The sequence below is a fragment of the Elephas maximus genome, chromosome 19, assembly GCF_024166365.1.
Source record: "Elephas maximus indicus isolate mEleMax1 chromosome 19, mEleMax1 primary haplotype, whole genome shotgun sequence".
NCBI lineage: Eukaryota > Metazoa > Chordata > Mammalia > Proboscidea > Elephantidae > Elephas > Elephas maximus.
The window spans coordinates 10186258-10207491 of NC_064837.1; the positions used below are offsets into that span (position 1 = coordinate 10186258).

A 21234-nucleotide genomic window follows, 5' to 3' on the forward strand; every position below is an offset into this window, starting at 1 on the left:
TTGCCACCAAGAGCTGGAATGAGGATCAATCATCCTGAAGTTACAGAGATGACTCTAGTTCAAAGCAAGAATCTTCAGCCTGTCAAACCTGGCCAAAACGGATAGGGCTGTCCCTGAAGGTGTTCAAGCAGTCTGGACAGCATCTTTGAAGGAACGTTGCTGAGAAAATTCAAGCATCATTAAAAAAATTAGGTAGTACAATTATGGGATGTGTTCTATGCCGTGATTAGAATCGTGTGTAGAAGGACAGAAACGCCTTTCTGAAAACTAGTAGAGTCTTGTTTTTCAAGGAAGCTTAAAAATATAGTTCAATGATTAGTTATTTTAATCTTAACTTCAGGCTTTATATTCTTATACTACTGTCACGAATTTTGCAATATCCATTTAATACCAGTACTATTCCTTTATTTAAAATTTTTGTTTATATTGATTCCTTTTTTCTTAGATTTTCTTTAAAAAGGTACTTTATATCCTTGCTCTGAAGATGTGATCCATGGACCAGCTACATCAGCTGAGGAATTCTCAAGCTCCACCCCAGAACTATTGACTCAGAATGTGCATTTCAGCAAGATTCCAGATTGGACTCACGTGCACATTGAAGCTGAGAAAACTAGTAACTAGCTGTCACGAAATCAGTTCCTTCTCACGGAGACCCCGTGTGTTGCAGAGCAGAACTGCTCCATAGGGTTTTCACGGCTGTGACCGTTCGGAAGTGACTCGCCAGACCTTTATTCTGAGGCTCCTCTGGTTGGGTTTGAACTGCCAACCTTTCCGTTAGTAGTCAAGCACTTAACCGTTTTTGCCACCCAGGAACTCCTAAAGTTTGAGAAGCGCTGCTTTGTATCGCTACCGTAAACGAATATAACTCACTCCCTAAATAAACCAAAACACCAAATCCACTGCCGTCGAGTCGATTCCGACTCATAGCGACCCTATAGGACAGAGTGGAACTGCCCCAGAGAATTTCCAAGGAGTGCCTGGAGAATTCGAACTGCCGACCTCTTGGTTAGCAGCCGTAGCACTTAACCACTACACCACTATTCCACTCCCTAAATAGGAAGTGTATTTTATCAATTTTAATTTTATTCAAATTTATAACAAAATGTTCTCTCTTAAATTGAGATACAGCTTATGATCAATGAATGGAGTATCATAGTTTAATTAGTTACTTTTTTTTTCCTTTGTGGAATATAAAATAGGTTACCTCACTATTAGTGGCATCTTAAATTTTGGTATCAGAATACACTTTATGAATAATCGTATAACCACTAAAACTAATAAATATGTGCACAAAATATTTTTCTGTACAATCAATAGTACTGTGCCATGGTTTTCAAAGAATGACTTTAGAAAAGGAACACAGTGCTTTAAACCAGTGGATCTCAAACATCACACCAAAAATCAGATTTCCCCATAAACACCACCACCGTCGCCAGAAAAAAAAGCACCGGCGTAAATATCTCTGGTACAGAATTTAAGATAAAAAACTCAAATTACGAAGCAACTTGTCTGATACAAAAAAAAAAAAAAAATCAGGTTCCCTCTACTAGCTGTAAGTTGGTGATTCAAACTCCCCCGGAGGCGCCTGAGAGATAAGGTCTGGTGATCTGCTTTTGAGAAGTCACGGTGTTGAAATCCTGTGGAGCAGTTCTGGTCTGCACACGTGGGGTCGCCATGAGCTGGAATCGATCTGATGGAGCTGCTAACGACAAGCCTTCCATCAGTACTTTGAGCACTTAAAGCTGTTGTTGTGCGTCGTTGAGTTGATTCCAACTAGTCAAGTCAGATAACATGAAGGCATAAACCTGTAACTTGCCAAGATTCCCCCATACCGTATAGTGCAGCAGTTCTCAAAGTGTGGCCACAGATTCTTGGAGATCCGCAAGAACCTCTCAGGAGGTACTGGAGATAAAAACAATTTTCATAACAATGTTGTTGTTGTGAGCTCATCGAGTCTGCCCGACTCAGGGCCACCCTGCGCAATGGAATAAAATGCTGCCAGGCCCTGTGCCATCCACATGATTGTTTGTGGATCTGACCATTGTGATCCATAGGGTTTTCATTGATGAATTTTTGGAAGTAGGCAGCCAGGCCTTTCTTCCTAGTCTGGACGCTCCACTGAAACCTTGTGGCACACAGATGGTGGCTGCACATAAGGAACGTTGGCCAGAATTGAAACCCAGTCTCTGGCACAGAAGGTGAGAATTCTATTACTGAACCACCAATGCTCTCATTTCATAAAAATACGAAGATGTTCTTTTCTTTTCTCACTGTATTGACTTAATTGTACAAAAAGTAAGGATGGATAAAACCGCTGGCACCTATCACAAACCGAGGCATGGTGCCCAACTGTACTAGTAAACCACTGTTGCCATCAAGTCGATTCCAACTCATAGCGATCCTATAGGTCAGAGGAGACCGGCCCCATAGGGTTTGTGAGGCCGTAATCTTTACCAAAGGAAACTGTTACGTCTTTCTCCCTCAGAGTGGCTGGTGGGCTCAAACCGCTGACCTATTGATTAATAGCCAAGCCTTAACTGCTGTACCCACCAGGGCTTCTTTAACTGTTCTAGTGGTCACTGTATTCTTTACCGCCGTACACCCACGCTAATAAAAAGTAAAGTTAAATGAAAAAAATTTAAAACCCAGTTTTACTTAAGGATGACTTAAAATCCACTGCAGTAAAAAAAACAGTAGCTTTATTAAATCTCTACAACATCTTTTTAATGTTCTATGTGCTGCAACGGAAGTCCTCACAAAGCACTCCTGTTGTACACCAAAAGCCGCATACCAAAGTTTGATGGATGTCTCCAGGAAAAGCCCCCGTGTGGTTGTCTGAGCGCCAAGCTGAACTAGGTGTTCTATTCAGGCAGCACCGTTCTGGCTTGAAAGGATGACTAACAGAAAAACTATAGTTATTTAGACTTGGCTATTCGGCAGACACGTTCTTGAAAAGGAGCAAACTCTGTTCGTCGCTTCAAGTAAAACAGCTGACGGTATTTGTGAGTAATGACAAATTTGAGGTTAACAGTAAAAATGAGAATTTCTGAAGACTCGTATTTGCCACCATAAGCTTGACAGGTTCCTAATATTTAAGGAATTTTTTGATGAGATCAGTGCTGGTAGAAATGAATGCGATCTTTTTTCTATTGTATGTATGGTAAAAAGTGTCATCATTTGAAGTTTTGAATGACTCAGTGAACAAATATTTTCTAAACGACCAGTGTATGATGTTCATACATGGATAAAAGAGCCAATCAAAGTGCAGGACAGACCCACGGATTGCAACGTTAAAGAGTACGTTGTTGGTATGAGATGCCACGTCACAACTAGCTTTTAAGAAGCTACCACTTGTCAAGTTTTGGTACAGCATCAAAGGAGGCTATCCACGGTTATTTGAAAAGGCTATTAAAATACTCTTTCCTTTTCCAAATTACACAACTGTGAAAAGCCAGGCTTTCTACTTTTACTTGAACCAAAATAACATATAGCAATGGATTGAATACAGAAGCAGATATGAGAATCCAGTTTTCTTCTACTAAGCCAGACATGAAAGAGATTTTCTACAATGAAAAACAATGCCACACGTCTCACTCAATTTTTATGTGAAAAATACAGTCATTTTTCATAAAAGATATGTTGTGCATACTAACGTGGAGTGGATTTAATAGTTATTTGAAATGAATTAATACATATTTTTAGGTTTCCTCAGTCTTAATTTCTAATATGATAAATACCAATAGATAAGACCAAAATAAACAAAGTCATCGGGGTCTCAACAATTTTGAAGGGTGTGAGGTTCGGAGGCCACGCGTTTGAGTACCGCTATCTACTTAAGTCGTGATGCTAGGGCTACCCTCAGAGAAATCAAAGAGGAAAGCAGGATTGGATTCATCTCCTTCACTCCCGGGTAATGACAGAAGAGAGTTAAACGAGCTTGGTGATCACAGGCCGGGAGCCTTCTTTGTGGGTGCTATACTGGATTCCAGTCTCTTTCTATGGAAACTTAGCCACAGACCCACAGACTGTTCAACAGAGCCATTGACCAAAATAAAACTTAAACGCAACTTAGCTAAATAAGACCCAGATGGAAGCAGATGCTTCTTTCTCTTTCTGTAGAAATAATAAAAAAAACAATTGCCGTTAAATCAATTCCAACTCATGGTGACCTCACGTGTGTCAGAGTAGAACTGTGCTCCAAAGGGTTCTCCATGGCTAATTTTTTAGAAGAAGGTCTCCAGGCCTTTCTTCTGAGGCACCTCTGGGTAGACTCTAACCTACAACCTTTCAGTTAGCAGCCGAGAGCATTAGCCACCCAGGGACTCAGTAGGAATAACAGCCCCCCCCCTTTTCTAGTAAAGTATCCCCATTAGTACACTCCTACTTGCCCACTCAGAGCCCCTCCGCCTGCCCTGGATCCCTCAGGGAAGAGTTAACCCTGGGAGCCTTTGAGTCTGGCTCCCTGTCTGAGTGGAAATAACGGGGTCGGGGCCCTTCAGCCTCAGGAGGAGTCACCCAGGCACAGGCTCAGCAGTTCACCCTGGTGTTCCCAGCCTCCCCCTGCAGTCATGAGCTCTGACTCAGAGATGGCTGTTTTTGGAGAAGCAGCTCCCTACCTCCGGAAACCAGAGAAGGAGCGAACTGAGGCTCAGAACCGCCCGTTTGATTCTAAGAAGGCCTGCTTCGCAGTGGATGATAAGGAAGTGTACGTGAAAGGTATGATCCAGAACAGGGAGAATGACAAAGTCACAGTCAAGACCCTCGATGACCGGGTAAGTGTTGATGTCTTTGATGCTACAGATGTTCTCATTTCCCTTTGGGTGGGATATTAGAAATTGCATGCTGGTCAACAGAAACCTGAAGATAAAACCAAACTTGTGTTTACTTATTCCAAGGTGAGTTAGCTGGTGAAAGGGGCTACCGCACACGCCTTTGCTCTGGCTCGTTCCTTCTCTGAGGACTTGGGCTTTGAGGGTTTTTGTGGTGTTTTTTTTTTGGAGGAAAGGAGAAGGTGAGGATGGAAGAGGTTGGGCTACTTAAAGAAGAAATCGATGCTGATTGCTTTCTGGTCTTACCAAGGAAGTCCTGGAGGCACTGCATCATTTAATGTCTAGAACTGCAGTAGACTGCTCAACTGAATAACTGTTGGACACTCGCCATGTCTAGGTCACAGAGTTGGTCACTTTGCAAACATAAGGAAAGCTAAGCGTCTTCCCCCGCAAAGTTTACCATCTCATGTAGCAATTAAGACACATATGGCAGGTACGAATCGCAGTTCACAAACTCAGGCATATGACACAGATCTTTCATCTTTTAAAATTGAACTTGACCTCTGATTCCAGCCCCTTTTCACTGACTGAGAATTTTTTTTTTCTTCAGTGATTCCTGGGACATAGGGTTGTGCCACATTTTCAGAATTTACAGAGTGCTACATTGTTTTTGGTCTCCCTGCCTCCCTGGAGGGTCTACTAGAAAACCAGACCCTGTTCCCAAAGCTTTAGGATATGCAGACTTTCTGTCTACCCTTTTGCTACCTTGGATGTTTCTCTCTAGCCTAGGGTGGGGGGACAGAAAGGCATCTTCCCACCCGGCCCCCAAGAGATCTGGCCTATACCAACAAAGCCCCTGCCTTTTACCTCCCCTGTAAAACCCTCAAAGCTCTTCTCAGACTTAGGCTTTTGAAAAACAGGTTCTTTCTATGTCCTGCCCTGTTTTCCACCTTTACTGAGTAATGGAGTACAGAGCCTCATGAATGCTTGAATGGGGGAGGAAAAAGCAGAAAAGACAGAGAGTAAGTAACAGAACCAGATGTTATTCAGCCATGGACCAGGATACTAGCCCAACTGTTTTAGCTATTAGAGCAGAGGTACAAAGACTTGAGGGAGCCTTGAAGAAACAGGGGAGAGAGAGCATGGGCCATGGAAGTGGTAGCACTTGAGCTGAGCTTTGAAGGTTTCTGGACATAATTTCAGTGAAGACACTCCAGAGAAAGGGACCCATGTGGGTGGAGGTATGGAGATGGAAATGCCCAGGACACACTGGTCTTTACAACCTTCCAACCTTTGTCTCAGCTCGGCACAACAAATGAGGTAAAAACAGAGCCGACCTGCCTTGGCCTTGGCTACCTGCCTTAGTTTCCTAGTGCTGCTATAACAGACATCACAAGTGGGTGGCTTTAAAGAACATAGATTTATTTTCTCACAGCTCTGCAGGCTAAAAGTTCAAATCAGGATCTCGGTCGTGTCAATTCCTTCTTTGTTGGTAATCTTGGGTATTTCTTGGTTCCTTGGCATTCTTTGGTGTTCCTTGGCTTATAGATGATTTTCACATGACACCTGTCTTCCCCCTGTGAGTGTCTTTTTGTCTATTCTGCTTGTTGTAAACTCAGACGTGATAAGGTTCAATATCCTACTCTGATATGGAAACCCTGGCGGCATAGTGGTTAAGTGCTATAGCTGCTAATCAAAAGGCTGGCAGTTCGAATCCACTAGGCACTCCTTGGAAACTCTATGAGGCAGTTCTACTCTGTCCTATAGTCAGAATCAACTCGATGGCAATGGGTCTGGTTTTTCAGTTTACTCTGATATACGTCATTAACACAACAAAAGAAAAACCCTACTTCCAAATAGAATCACCTTCACAGGTACAAGGGCCAAGAATTCAACACGTATTTTGGGGCATCAATCCTTAACGCCACCCTAAGCCTCACCTGACTAACCTGTATGTTGAAGGTCTCTGTAGCTCTGCACACCTGGAGCCCACTCCTACCATATACATGGCACACTGACGGGGAGGCATTAGATCAGAGCTGATCATGCAGGGTGACCAACCAGGTACGATGGAGCTGACTCCGACTCACGGTGACCTCAAGTGCGTCAGAGTAGAACCGTGCTCCGTAGGGTTTTTAAAGGCTGATTTCTCAGAAGTAGATCACCAGACCCTTCTGAGGCACCTCTGGGTGAACTGAAACAATCTTTAAGTTAGCAGTTGAGCATGTTAACCATTTGCATTTGTAATTTGACCAGGATTGTATTAATCAAGGACGGTTATTTATGGATCATCTCTGGGCATGGGAATGATCCACTAAATTATCCATAAATATCCATAGAATGGGGTAATGGCACCGCAATACCTCACTGCTTTCATCCACCAGTAAAGCAGAGAGCAGGTCATCGGCTCTCTCATTCATCACTTATTTTTCTTCTCATCACCCAGACAATCACTCTGAACACTGCCCAGGTGTTCCCCATGAACCCTCCCAAATTTGATAAGATCGAGGACATGGCCATGATGACTCACCTGCATGAGCCCGCTGTGCTGTACAACCTCAAAGAGCGCTACGCAGCCTGGATGATCTACGTGAGCCAACCTCCCAAGCCCCTGGGGGACAAGCCCTTCATTCCAACTGTCTGGTTGGGAATAGACCATCTTCTTCCCTGGTTCTTGCTTCCCACAGACCTACTCAGGCCTCTTCTGTGTCACCGTTAACCCCTACAAGTGGCTGCCGGTGTACAACCCCGAGGTGGTGATGGCCTATCGAGGCAAGAAGCGCCAGGAGGCCCCTCCCCACATCTTCTCCATCTCCGACAACGCCTATCAGTTTATGCTGACTGGTGAGTGATCTCTGCAACCCATATTTTGGAAGTAGCTTTTAGTTAGTTACTCAACTCCATAACCCAAGTTCAATTCCCGGCCAACGCAGCTCAAGCGCGACCACCACCCATCTGTCAGTGGAGGCTTGCGTGTTGCTATGATGCTGAGCAGGTTTCAGCAGAGCTTCCAGACTACGATGGACTAGGAAGAAAGGCCTGGTGATCTCCTTCCAAAAATCACCCCGTGAAAACCCTACTGATCACAGTGTTCTGACCTGCAGCCAATGATGGGGATGGCACAGGACCGGGCGGCATTTCATTCCGCTGTGCATGGGGTCGCCATGAGTTGGGGGCCAATTTGACAGCAGCTAACAACAGGCCTCGGTCATCTCAAGGATAAAATGATCAAGGCAAACTTAGGAGATTCAGGTAATTTTACGATGGAAAGCCAGGGGTGCACTATTGTCCCTTGCCAGCTATAGTGCATACTCAGGCTAGTGATCATGCTGTACCCACACTAAGAACACCCTTTTTGGGGGGGGTTGGGAACACAAGATGTCCCAAGGAACCCTGTAATATGGGCATGCTTGGAAGAGCGACTATATTAGTAGCCACTTGTGAAATGCAAAGTTGGAGAAATAGGTACAGTAGTCTCTTGTCATCCACTGTGTCACTATCTGTGGTTTCACTTCCCATGGTTTCAGTTATCCACGGTCAACCACAGTCCAAAAATATTAAATGGAAAATTCCAGAATAAGCAATTCATACGTTTTAAATTTCATGCCATTCTGAATACCATGAGGAGATCTCAAGCCACTCCTCTCAGTTCTGCCCAGGACGTGAATCTTTGCTTTGTCCGGTATATCCACGCTGTATACGTTACCCACCTACTAGTCACTTAGTAGCCTTCTAAGTCATCAGATCAGCTGTAGCAATATGGCAATGCTTATGTTCAAGGAATGCTTATGTTCAAGGAATCCTTATTTTACCTAATAGTGGGCCCGGAGCACAAGAGTAGTGATGCTGGCAATTCGGATATGCCAAAGAGAAGCTGTAAAGTGCTTTCTTTAAGTGAAAAGGTTCTCAGTAAGGAAAGAAAAAAAATCATATGCTGAGGTTGCTAAGATCTATAGTAAGAACGAATCTTCTATCTGTGAAATTGTGAAGAAGGAAAAAGAAATCTACGCTAGCTTTGTTATCACCTCAGACCAGAAAAGTTACAGCCACAGCGCATGGTAAGTGCTACACTTTAGCATAAGTATGTATGTATAGGAAAAAACATAGTACATATAGGGTTTGGTACTCTCCACGGTTTCAGGCATCCACTGGGGGTCTTGAGGCATATCCCCTGTGGATAAGGGGGACTACTGTATAGCATTGTCCTTTCACCTGCCTGCTTATCCAATGTCAGGCTCCCCTTTCTCCTCTCTAAATTTCCAGGATGACAAAGGAAGTAGAGATGTGCAATACTGCCACGCCGTTGTGCTTAATAACATTTCTGTCTGTCCAACTTTCATGTGACTTGACTTAGCACAGATACAAGAAGTAGAAGCAAACATATGAGATCTTAAAGTGATTAAAAATCATCTAGTACCATGTTACCCAAACTTCAGTCATTCCTATATGACATCCGGAGCCCTGGTGGTGCAGCAGTTAAGAACTTGGCTGCTAACCAAAATGTTGGCAGTTTGAATCCACCAGCCGCTCCTTGGAAACCCCATGGGGCAGTTCTACTCTGTCCTATAGGGCCTCTATGAGTCAGAATTGACTCAACAGCAATGGGTTTGGTTTTTGGTTATTAAATGACATTCACAATCCTTGGCATTTCTGTATATTTCACTTTAAATTGACTGAAGTTATATCAGTTTAGGGGGAAGATGAATATCATGATTGCAAACAGAAAACCAGTGTCACTTTTCACAAATAGATGATGACAGAAAAGAAAAAACCTAATGGCAAACAAGTCGTGTCCACAAATTCTAATTAGAAGCTGTTACTTACCACAAGCTCTGAGCCTGAGGCTTACTCTTTTTTTGCTGTTTTTTTTACAAAGAAATAGATAACAAGATGAGAAAGTGACAACAAGAAGCTAAAGATCTATTAACACAAATACCTTTCACGCTTGTAGGTTTCAAAGCTCACCTCTCAAGCTGCTTATGTTGCACGTCCCACACTTCGGGAATCTGTACGAATTGTCCCAAAGAAGATTGTTCTTGTTGTTGTTATTGTTAGCTGAGTTGGCCCCTAACTCATGATGACCCTACGCACGACAGGATGCAACCCTGCGTGGTCCTGTGCCATCCCCATGATTGGCTGATGATCTGACCACTGTGATCCACAGGGTTTTCACGGACTGATTTTCCAAAGTAGATTACCAGGCCTTTCTTCCCAAAACAGATTGGACAAGCCCACATCACACTGCTAGATAATGACAAAGCCAGAGCTACAGCCATTGTTCTCTGCTTCTTTTTGGATTCTTTTTAACCACCGCCAATATTGTCCCAAGGTTCCTGGGTGGGGGAAACAGTTTGCGCTAAACTACTAACTGCAAAGTTGATGGTTCTAACCCACCCAGTAGCGCCACAGAAGAAAGGCCTGCCAATCTTCTTCCATAAAGTTTACAGCCAAGAAAACCCTATTAAGCGGTTTCACTCTGTAACACACGGGGTTGCCATCAGTCGGAATACTTAATGGCAGCAGGTTTGGCTTTTGGTTTGATTTAATGTTGCCCTGTTTTTATATTGTTGTATGTTTTGTTTTGTTTCTCTCTGTGGTTCTAGATCGGGACAACCAGTCCATCCTTATCACGTGAGTAATCCAAGTTTGCATTCCAATGACTTGGAAGCCAGTGGAGTCCTTTCTACTCTCCTTTGTCCCATTTATCTTAAAATCAACAGCGGAGAGTCCGGGGCTGGGAAGACGGTGAACACCAAGCGTGTCATCCAGTACTTTGCCACAATTGCAGTTCCTGGAGACAAGAAGAAGGAGCCACAGATGGGCAAAATGCAGGTGAGCAGGTCCATGAACCCAGAGACTTGTTGGAATAATCGTACCTTAAATGCTGGGTGAGCACCAAGTGTATGTAAGGCATTATCCTCAGCAGGGGTGCACAACACAAGATTTTGCGCCGTAGGTGTTCATGGGTAAGGCAAGAGGCATTTCCACCTAGCAGACTCAAGTTCTAATAGCAGCTCCATCAGTAATCGGTGTGTGACCTTGACCAGCTCCACATCTGCCTCTGGAGAAGGAATGCGTTAAGCCAGTGGTTCTCAAGCTGGAGCGTGCATCAGAATCACCTGGAGGACATTGTAGCAACAGAGACACCCAGAGTTTCTGATCGAGTAGGTCTAATGTGAGACCTGCTTGTTTGTACTTCCAATAAGTTCATGATGTTCAAGCTGCAGGTTCAGGAACCACATTTTGAGAACCACTGAGTTCACCAGTAGTTTCCAAATGCTTTGGAGCCAGGAGGATGGGCTGAGGGTGAGAGACTCGCTTTCAATAGCAGACTTCTGAGTAATATTTCTCACGAAATACCTTTTGCTACTTAAAAAAAAATTCAAGAACCACCGTTTCTATCATATGATTTCTTGAGTCACTTTCGTTGCTGATATTCTATTTGTACTTCTGAATACAAATTTCTGTAATATTAGACAGGTCATGATACACACATTCACAGAGGTATAAGTTCTAAAAATCCATTTCTTATAATGAAATATTATCAGAGAAGAAAGGGAAATTGAGATGGAAGGGCGATGTTCCAGTTCAGAATCTGGCCTGGCCAAAAGTCACTTCAACCCTGGATCAGTAAGACCTTCACTAGGGTGGAACTTTGAAGACTCTTTGGGGTGGCGATGGGGGGGATGTGAGTACCTCGACATGCCTGCATTGGCCACCAGGTTGGGCTGGTCAACTTCTCTCCCTGGACCTGCCCAGAGCACACACAACCTGAGTCACCAGGGGGCTATTCCAGACAAGTAAGACAGTCCAAAGTCCTCTTTTTCCTCTTCTTGTTTGTTATTAGGGAACCTTGGAGGATCAGATCATCCAGGCCAACCCCCTTCTGGAGGCCTTTGGAAATGCCAAGACCGTGAGGAATGACAACTCTTCCAGATTTGTAAGACCCCATCCAATATTGAATTACCCACCCCTTCCCAATAACCACACCTTCTCCTCAACTGCTGTATATGAAAAATTGCCAAATAAACTATAAAATGCTGGGCCTTTTCCTGCCCCTGTAGTGATTCAGATCAATCTACCCAACTGGGATATTCTGATACGCTTTGAAGAACATGCTGGCTTGTTCCTGGAAGACAGGAGAATTGAGTTCTCCTTCCTTGGTTAGTCAGTGTTACCTCACAATATCCAGAAGTCATAGGGCTTGAACTCTCACAATTAGAGGATAATTTCTTTATGCTAAAATGAGTCTTTCTATGCAAAAACATTTTAAAATGCAAATGTCCATTGGGCAATGTGTATTGACCTAGTAGCCACAGAAAACTTAGTGTGAATTAGTTAGCAGATCTGACCTCCTCTAAGTCAGGAGAAAGCCTTGTGCAAGCAGGAGAAAGACTCAACGAATTGGTAATAGGAGGATAGTGAAGATATTGAAGGATATGATTCATTCTTCGACATTTCATTTAGGATCAGCTCGACCAAAGACGGCTTTACTTCCCCACTGTCAAATAAATGAACCTCATCCCCATCCTTAATTTCACTGATCAGTGGAGGAATTACCCAGAGGTGAAGTCTTCTCTTATGCCTACAGTTGCAAAAGTGCATCAGAACGTCACACATCTCAGTAGCTGGATAATCTCAAACTCACTTCATATTGTTATCCGACAAGGTTAAAAGGATTAGTGATGAGAAAGTAGATGAACCCAACAAAGACTCCCACAATGAGCCCTGGCCTTTCTTTCTTTCTCTGGACATGCCCTTTATCCCCTCACACACCTGTCTACCTGGGTGCACAACTAAATCCCTCTCCTTATGGGGGATGTGGGCACATGTTACACAGCAGAGATATGTTACCCCTACTTGGACCAAGTTCTTTATTGTGCTAATGGGGCATCAGTTTAAAGTAGAGGACAATTTCTTCAGACACTCCCTGTTACCACTCTCCCCTGTTCACAGGCCTTCCTCTTGGCCCTGATTTGGGATTCACAATCATTCTGTCATTCTATCCAGCTTATACCCTCCAGTAATTATTAATGCACCTTGATTGCAAATTTGATCAATTTCAGACTGCAGAAACTGGTAAAAATCTTCAGTTTCTTCATCTTTGGCATTAGTGGTTGGTGCATAAATTTGAATAATAGTCTTATTAACTGGCCTTCCTTGTAGGCATATGGATATTATCCTACCACTGACAGCGTAGTACTCCAAGATACACCTTGAAGTGCTCTTTTTGACCATGAAATGTGAGGCTGTTCCTCTTCAATCTGTCATTCTTGGCACAGTAGACCTTAGGGTTGTCTCATTCAAAGTGGCCAACGCCAGTTCATTCAGCTCACTCATGCCAAGGATATCGATCTTCACGCATTCCATTTCATTTTTGACAACTTTCAATTTTCCTAGATTGGTATTTCATACATTCCATGTTTCAATTACTAATGGATATTTGTGGCTGTTTCTTCTCATCTTGAGTCATGTCACTTCTTAATTGTGCTCATGTGGAACCCATGTACACATCAAGAGGCAGTCGTTCGAACAGAACAAGGGGGTGCTACATGGTTTAAAATCGGGAAAGCTGTGCATCAGAGTTGTATCCTTTCACCGTACTTATTTAATTTGTATGCTGAGCAAATAATCCCAGAAGCTAGACTATATGAAGAAGAATGTAGCATCAGGATTGGAGAAAGACTCATTAACAACCTGTGATATGCAGATGACACAACCTTACTCGCTGAATATGAAGAGAACTTGAAGCACCTACTAAGGAAGATCAAAGACTACAGCCTTCAGTATGGATTGCATCTCAACATAAAGAAAACAAAAATCCTCACAACTGAACCAGTGAGCAACATCATGATAAATGGAGAAGATTTTGAAGTTGTCAAGGATTTCATTTTACTTGGATCCACAGTCAACACCCATGGAAGCAGCAGTCAAGAAATCAAACGATGTATTGCATTGGGCAAATCAGCTGCAAAAGACCTCTTTAAAGTGTTAAAAAACAAAGATGTTACTTTGGGGACTAGGTGCACCTGACCCAAGCCAAGGTATTTCCAGTCACCTCATATGCATGTGAAAGCTGGACAACAAAAACAAGGAAGATTAAAGAATTGATGCCTTTGAATTATAGTGTTGGTGAAGAATATTGAATATACCATGGACTGCCAGAAAAACAAACAAATCTGTCTTGGAAGAAGTGCAGCCAGAATGGTCCTTACAAGCAAGGTTGGCGAGACTTCATCTTATGTACCTTGGACATGTTATCAGGAGGGACCAGTCCCTGGAGGACATCATGCTTGGTAAAGTACAGGGTCAGCGGAAAAGAGGAAGACCTTCAACAAGATGGATTGACACAGTGGCTGGAACGATGGGCTCAAACATAACGATTGTGAAGATGGCACAGGACCGGGCACTGTTTCGTTCTGTTGTACATAGGGTCGTTATAAGCCGGAACCAACTCTACCGTACCTAACAACAAAACAATCTACCCTCCAGACATTTGCAAGTTGAGGACAATTTCCATGAGCTGCCATTAAGCAGCTAAAAATACTGAAGATGTGACATTCACGATTCACATGTACCTCCACTGATCCTTCACTAACTCCTTTATTAGGTTTCATTAAGCAAACATTAATTTGAGTACCTACTACATTCCAGGCTCTGTGGGTTAACAAGCAAGGCAATAGCTTTGCCCTCAAATTTTCTCACAGTTTGGTACAAAATCAGCTAAGCAGGTAATGTGAGTAGTGCATATGTGTGTGTTTCCCTTTTGGGGGGACGGAGAGTGAAACTATGTGTGTGTATGGACAAAAATAAAAAAAACAAACCCAGTGCCGTCGAGTCGATGCTGACTCATAGCGACCCTATAGGACAGAGTAGAACTGCCCCATAGAGTTTCCAAGGAGCACCTGGCGGATTCGAACTGCCAACCCTTTGGTTAGCAGCTGTAGCACTTAACCACTACGCCACCAGGGTTTCCGTCTGTATAGATATACACATATATATGATATATATATATACGTATGTATGATTATACATTTGTTTATAATTTCAGCTCTCCTTCCCCCAAAAAGAGGAAACCCAGGCCCAGAGTGCATCTCTTGGGAGCCTGAGAGCTAGATTTGCCTGTAGACAGCAGTATGTGAAACTGAGATGAAAAATCCCAGAACTAGCTTCCAGAGGCAAAAATGGATGTCAGACAGACAATCCAAACAGGTTATCAATTAAAAGGTTGTATGAAAACCTTGAGAGTCCAGGCAAAAGAAAGCAGAATTAAAACCAAGGAGACAGTCAAGAGTGAGGTGGCCCAAGCAGAGGGTTGGAGAAGGACCTTGGGACCTTCCCTGAGCTGTTAGACCAGGGCCAGGTGCTCTGGAGAGAGCTGCTTGAGTCTTGACTGCCTTGGCTTGGAGACCCTGAGTTCCAGGCGGAAAGAGAGGAGGGAAGTCCTCACTCTTCCTGAGAGGGTAGTCAAGAATGTCTTCTCAGAGGCATCACTACCTCCTGACTCTACGCGTCCCACCCATCTGTGGTAGTACCTGACAGAGACCTGCCACAGAACTATATAAATCAAATAACTGTGGTGTTTACCAACTTGCTGTTGAACAGGGGAAGTTCATTCGGATTCATTTCGGAGCCACGGGAAAGCTGGCATCCGCAGACATTGAGACCTGTAAGTCCAGACATCTGAATCTTCTATTTTACCTCAGAGACTTCTCCTGGGACCTGGCACACACATTTTTTTTTTTTTTTTTTTTTTTGGGCACCTTAGATCTCTTAGAAAAATCCAGAGTGACATTTCAGTTAACCAGCGAGAGAAGCTATCATATTTTTTACCAGATCATGTCAAACAAGAAGCCAGAACTAATTGGTAAGCACTTGGGATATTGTTTATATCTTCCAAGATGGTGTCGTTGGGAAATATGCCAGAGTTAGTTGTTTGTAAGATGCTAATGGGATCTTTGTGTTTCAGACCTACTGCTGATTTCCACCAACCCCTTTGACTTTCCCTTCATAAGTCAAGGAGAGGTCACTGTAGCCAGCATTGATGACAGTGAGGAACTGTTGGCCACTGATGTAAGTTTTTGTTTGTATATTTGTCTTTTGGTACAAATACACATAAGAAAACAATTGACAATTCGACAGTTTCTACATGCGTAATTCAATGACCTTGATTCCATTCTTCATGTTGTGTAAGCCCTACCCCTTTTTCCTAATTATTCCCCCACCATTAACACAAACTCAGCGCCCCCCCAAACAAAAGCTCCCCTTTTCCCCTCCCTATCACTCCTGGTAACCCTAAGCTTTGGTTTCATGTAAGTCAGGTCATAGGGTATTTGTCTTTTTGTGACTGACTTATTTCACTCAGCATGATGTTTTCAAGGTTCATCCATGCTGTGGCATGTATCAGGACATCATTTCTCTTTAAGGAGAAGCAATATTCCATTGTGTGTATGTACACATTTTGTGTATCCATTCATCTGTTGATGGACATTTAGGTTGTTTCCACCTTTTGGCTGTTGTGAATAGTGCTGCAAAGAACATTGGTGTGCTGGTTTCTGTTTCTGTTCCTGCTTTCCCTTCTTCTTGGGTCTATACCTCGGAATGAGATTGCTGGTTATCATTTTTTTTTTTTTTTAAAGCATGGAGTTATTGACTTCATCAGCTGAGCATCACTTGGTGACTTAGTGAGAAAACTGAGGCCCAGGGATGCTAAGTGGTCAGACCCAAGATCTCCAAGAGCATTAGTACAGACTCCACCCCTCTCCACCCTCCTCAGCTCCACTACAGAAGATTCCAACATAGGAAATACAGAAAGTTCTCCAAAGCAGGCCTTTAGTTCTACTTTCTAGCATGCTAATTAGAATAACTTTTTGCATTTATACGGTTTAAAAAGAAACATTTGTCAAAAGTTTTCAGGTTACAAAATCACTCCCCATGGTTCTTCAAGAAAATTTAGAAAACACAGAAAAGCATAAAGCAGCCTCTCCATCCCTCCTCCTACCTGCTCCCTTAGGCTCCCTGTAGGTGCCCGGCTCCTTAGCACACCTGCCAGGTCTCTGGCCTTATCTTTGGGAGTATCTGCAGGGTAATAACAATAATGACAACAATAATAACTAAATACGTTGAGCGCTTACACATGCGAGCTCTGAGCTAAGCGGCTGTGCGTGCATTATCCCATGTAAGCCTCGCTATATACCACTATTGTCCCCGTTTCCCAAATGTGGAAACTGAGTCTTAGAAAAAAAATCCATGACCTGCCTGCAGACACAGAGCTCATAAGTGCCAGCGAGTATCTGCCCAGCTCTGGAGCCTGCATTTCTAACCAAAATACACCACCTCTGAGCAACTCATCTCCACTCTCCCCTTTCCCTCAGAGGGGGTGTGTTTGTATGTGCATGTGTGCATATAGATATACACATGAGTATATATGTGAGCGTGTGTATGTATCACATGCATACTTATTTACACACACTTACATATTATAGACATAAATATATATACTCATATATGTGTATATCCCTAATATACACACTGAATGTCCGCTGACGTTAGCTCTTCCTCTCTCACCCCGCTTCTCCTGGTTGAGGGTCTATGGCCAAAGAGAAGAGGAACGCCCTCTCCCCTGAGGGGTTATGGTCTTCCAGAGGGTCCCTAGGTAGTAGTGCTTTCACCAGGTTCTTTTCAGCATTCAGTAAAAAAGCGCTTTCTCTAACCTTCAGCAAACCCTCCCTAGGGCATAGCTATGGGTCCCTGAGGTAGGGTCTGGGCTCAAGGGATGGCCAGGCATTGCTTCAGAATCCCTCCTCCCCTTCAACATTTACAGCTTTGCACTAGGTCTGCTTCTAGCATGAGTTCATCCCCCAAAGGGGTCATGACCCCAAGAGTTCCTCCCTCCTCTGTATCGCCCTGCTAATATTGCGCTACCTGATGTAAGCCACCAGCTCACCCACTTGTCCAGATACGTTTAAACTCCAGCAATGGACAATGTTTAGGCTCACATGGTCAACCTGCTACGTGATCAATATGTATACTCCAGAGAAGGGTTTAAATCTTTACATTTAAATCTTCATAGTAGAAGATGGACCAAAAAAAAAGTTGCCATGAGGTCAATTCTGATTCATGGTGATGCCATGAGTGTCAGAGTCCAACTGTACTCCACAGAGTTTTCAATGGCTGTGATCTTTTGGAAGTCAATCACCAAGGCTTCCTTCCAAGGCGCCTCTGGGCACATTTTAACTGCCAACATTTGGTTAGGAGCCAAGTGTTTAACTGTGGTTACAGAACCAAGGTAACAGCTACTGTAGGCTTAGAGGTAACACAGAGCTAGCTCCAGTTGCAGTTTATCACATTCCTGCCTGTATGATTTGGGGTGGGTTACTCATCCTTTTAGAACCTCGGTTCTTTGCCTGTAATTTGGAACAGTGAATACACCCATAGGGTTCTTGTGGGGATTTAATGAGATAACGCATGCATAGTGTCTAACCCAATGCTTAGCATAGAAGGTGCTTTGTAAATGTTTGCTCCTTTCCCGTTTGAAAAATTATGGTATCATCTTTGATAGTCTTCTCTTTCAGTTCTATTATTCTTGATTCTTAACCACAGTGGAATTCCTGGATTTCAATGCCAAACTCTGAAGCTGTCGATGGATGCTAGTTCTCAGTCACTACCCACGAGATTTCTTTCTTTTTCTCTATTACGGCACAAATATATATAACAAAACACACGCCAGCTCAACATTTTCTACACGTACGATTCAGTGACATTGATTACATTCTTCAAGGTGTGCAGCTCAGTGCCCTCTCAGCAAAGGCCCCCATTTCCTCCTCCCTCCCATTTGTGGTAACTGCTAATAAGTTTTGGTTTCTACGTATTTGCCATTTTCATATAAATGAGATCATATAATCTTTGTCCTTTTTCAACTGAAGTATCTCATTCAGCATAATGTTTTCAAGGTTCATCCAAGCTGTGGCATGTATCAGGACACCATTGCTCTCTATAGCCAAGTAATATCCCATTGTACAGGTAAACCACATTTTGTGCATCCATTCATCTGTTAGTGGTTTGTTTCTGACTTTTAGCTATCGTGAATGGTGCTACAATGAACATTGGTGCGTGGGTTTCTGTTTACATTCCGCTTTTACTTCTTCTAGGTATATACCCAGGATTGGGATTGCTGGGCCATATGGTAGTTCTGTGCTCACCTTTTTGAAGAACTGCCAAACTGTTTTCACAGAGGCTGTACCATTTTGCATCTGAGAACTCTGTCTACTACTATCACACAATGCTTCCCAATAGCCTCCCTCAGATATTAGTCCCCAGACCTAAGTACAATGGGAAAGGATTAGAAAAAGTTCTTGTTTGGTCGAAGAAACCAGATTTTCACATTTCTCCCACTACGGTCTCTACCCACCCGCACCAACACGCTAAATTAAACAAATGGCTTTAACCTCTAATTTACCACACCCCACCTGACACCCACAAACTTGAGCAAACACGCTCACACTCTGTCTCACAAGCTCTAAGAAAGGGGGTGGGCTCTGGCAGGAAGACGCTGCTGTGGATCCCTGAGTCCTACCATGACGCTCTCCTTTTTTCCTCCCAGAATGCCATTGACATCTTGGGCTTCAGTTCAGAGGAGAAAGTGGGGATCTACAAGCTGACTGGAGCCGTGATGCACTATGGGAACATGAAGTTCAAGCAGAAGCAGCGAGAGGAGCAGGCAGAGCCAGATGGCACGGAAGGTAACCGCATCTGGGAAGGGGACTGTCTCGTAATTCTCCACCTGTGTTTATGTGTGGACTAGACTACCTGAGATAAACTTTGTGTTCATCTCAAGAGCTGCTATTTGAAAATGGCATAGACAGAATCTGGGTTGTCCAAAGCTTGTTGTACATGCACCGGGAAGGTCCATTTATTCTGTAAAGGAATGAATTGATGAATCCTTGGGAACAAAGTATCATGCCCTTAAGTTAATAATCACTGACGGCAATGGGTTTATTCACCATCAGCTTACCTGGCTTTCAAGGTGGGCTTTTATGAAAGAATATTCTCTCCGTGCATATTATTATTAACATCCAGATACTCTCCTATCAGCCAGGTCTCAAAGGAGGCCCTCGGTAAGGTGGCAACCAAGTTCTCTTCCCCCATCTCTTTCCCTTCCACTCCTGACATCTGTTGGACTTTGCCCTGGACAAGGACTGGAGAATACAGCATCCTCCCATAGCTCCTACCTGGATGGCCCACCATCACCCTGCCTCATCTCTAGGAGGGCAGTGGGCAGGGCCGGACAGAAGCAGGCCCTGACACCATGTGTTTGCTCATTGGGGTCATCGCTCTCATGCTGCATCCTCTGAGCAACCTGAGTCAAAGGCTGGCAACGTGGTTCCTCCACCTAACCCTGCCTTTAAGTTACACCCCCATGATGTATCAAGCAGTGTAACTGACCCCTCAGAGGATAAAAGGGGAACTGTACCCATGACTTACACACTAGATAAATATACATAACCTCATCACTGCCCCATAAAAGGCTAAGGCCATTTTCTTAGTCAGGGCCTTAGTAGATAGGTAGGTAGTTAGATACATAGATACACAAATACATAGGTGCATAGATGGAGATTTATTCTGAGGAATTGGCTCATGTGATTGTGGGGGTTGGCAAGTCCTCAGAAGAAGGGCTTGGCCATCTACTTCTAAAAAATCAGCCACTGAAAACCCCATGGAGGACTGTTCTACTCTGATACACATGGCATTACCATGAGAGGGAATCGACTTGATGGCAACTGTGTTTTGTTTTGGTTTGGTTTATTGGTTTTCTTTTCTTTTGTTTTTGTGTGTGTGTGTTTCCAAATCAGTAGAGAGGGAAATTCTGTCAGGATGTCTGTTTACAGTTTAGAGGCAGAATCCTCCCTCAGAAAACCTCCAGTTTAGCTTTTTGGTTATTGTTGTTGTTGTTGAGAACATATACAGCAAAACATATCAATTCAACCATTTCTACGGGTACAAGTCAGTGACAATGATTATATTCTTCAAGTTGTGCAACCATTCTCACCCTCCTTTTCTGAGTTGTTCCTCCCCCATTGGCATAAACTCACTGACCTCTAATGTTTCCTTCTAATCTTTTGAGTTGCTGTTGTCACTTTGATCCTATATAGATAGTTCTTAAAAGAGCATAATGCTCAAGGCAGACATTTTTTACCGGTTAAGCTAGACTATCGTTTGGTTTCAAGAAGATTTCAGGGCATATTTTTGGTTTAAGGTTTAAAGATTAACTCGGGGCAATGGTTTCAGGGGTTCCTCTAGCCCCTGTGGCTCTAGAAAGTCTGGAGTCCATGAGGATTTGAAATTCTGCTCTGTATTTTCCCCCTTTTGATCAGGATTTTTCTATAGAATCTTTGATCAAAATATTCAGTAATGGTAGCCAGACACCATTCTGTTCTCCTGGTCTCATGGCAAAGGAGGCAGTTGT

At 43.4% G+C, this 21234-nt stretch overlaps 1 protein-coding gene across 1 annotated transcript in view; it reads left to right on the forward strand.

Annotated features, from left to right (window-relative positions):
• The first annotated feature begins 4568 nt into the window (after window positions 1-4568).
• The window catches only part of LOC126062594 (myosin-13), a 77648-nt gene continuing 60982 nt past the window's right edge, over window positions 4569-21234 (forward strand). The window contains exons 1-10 of the mRNA XM_049860292.1: window positions 4569-4772; window positions 7216-7359; window positions 7457-7613; window positions 10373-10400; window positions 10490-10601; window positions 11617-11709; window positions 15375-15438; window positions 15538-15636; window positions 15739-15842; window positions 19372-19510. Coding sequence (XP_049716249.1) covers window positions 4569-4772; window positions 7216-7359; window positions 7457-7613; window positions 10373-10400; window positions 10490-10601; window positions 11617-11709; window positions 15375-15438; window positions 15538-15636; window positions 15739-15842; window positions 19372-19510 — 1144 coding nt within the window. The remainder of the gene's footprint in view (window positions 4773-7215; window positions 7360-7456; window positions 7614-10372; window positions 10401-10489; window positions 10602-11616; window positions 11710-15374; window positions 15439-15537; window positions 15637-15738; window positions 15843-19371; window positions 19511-21234) is intronic.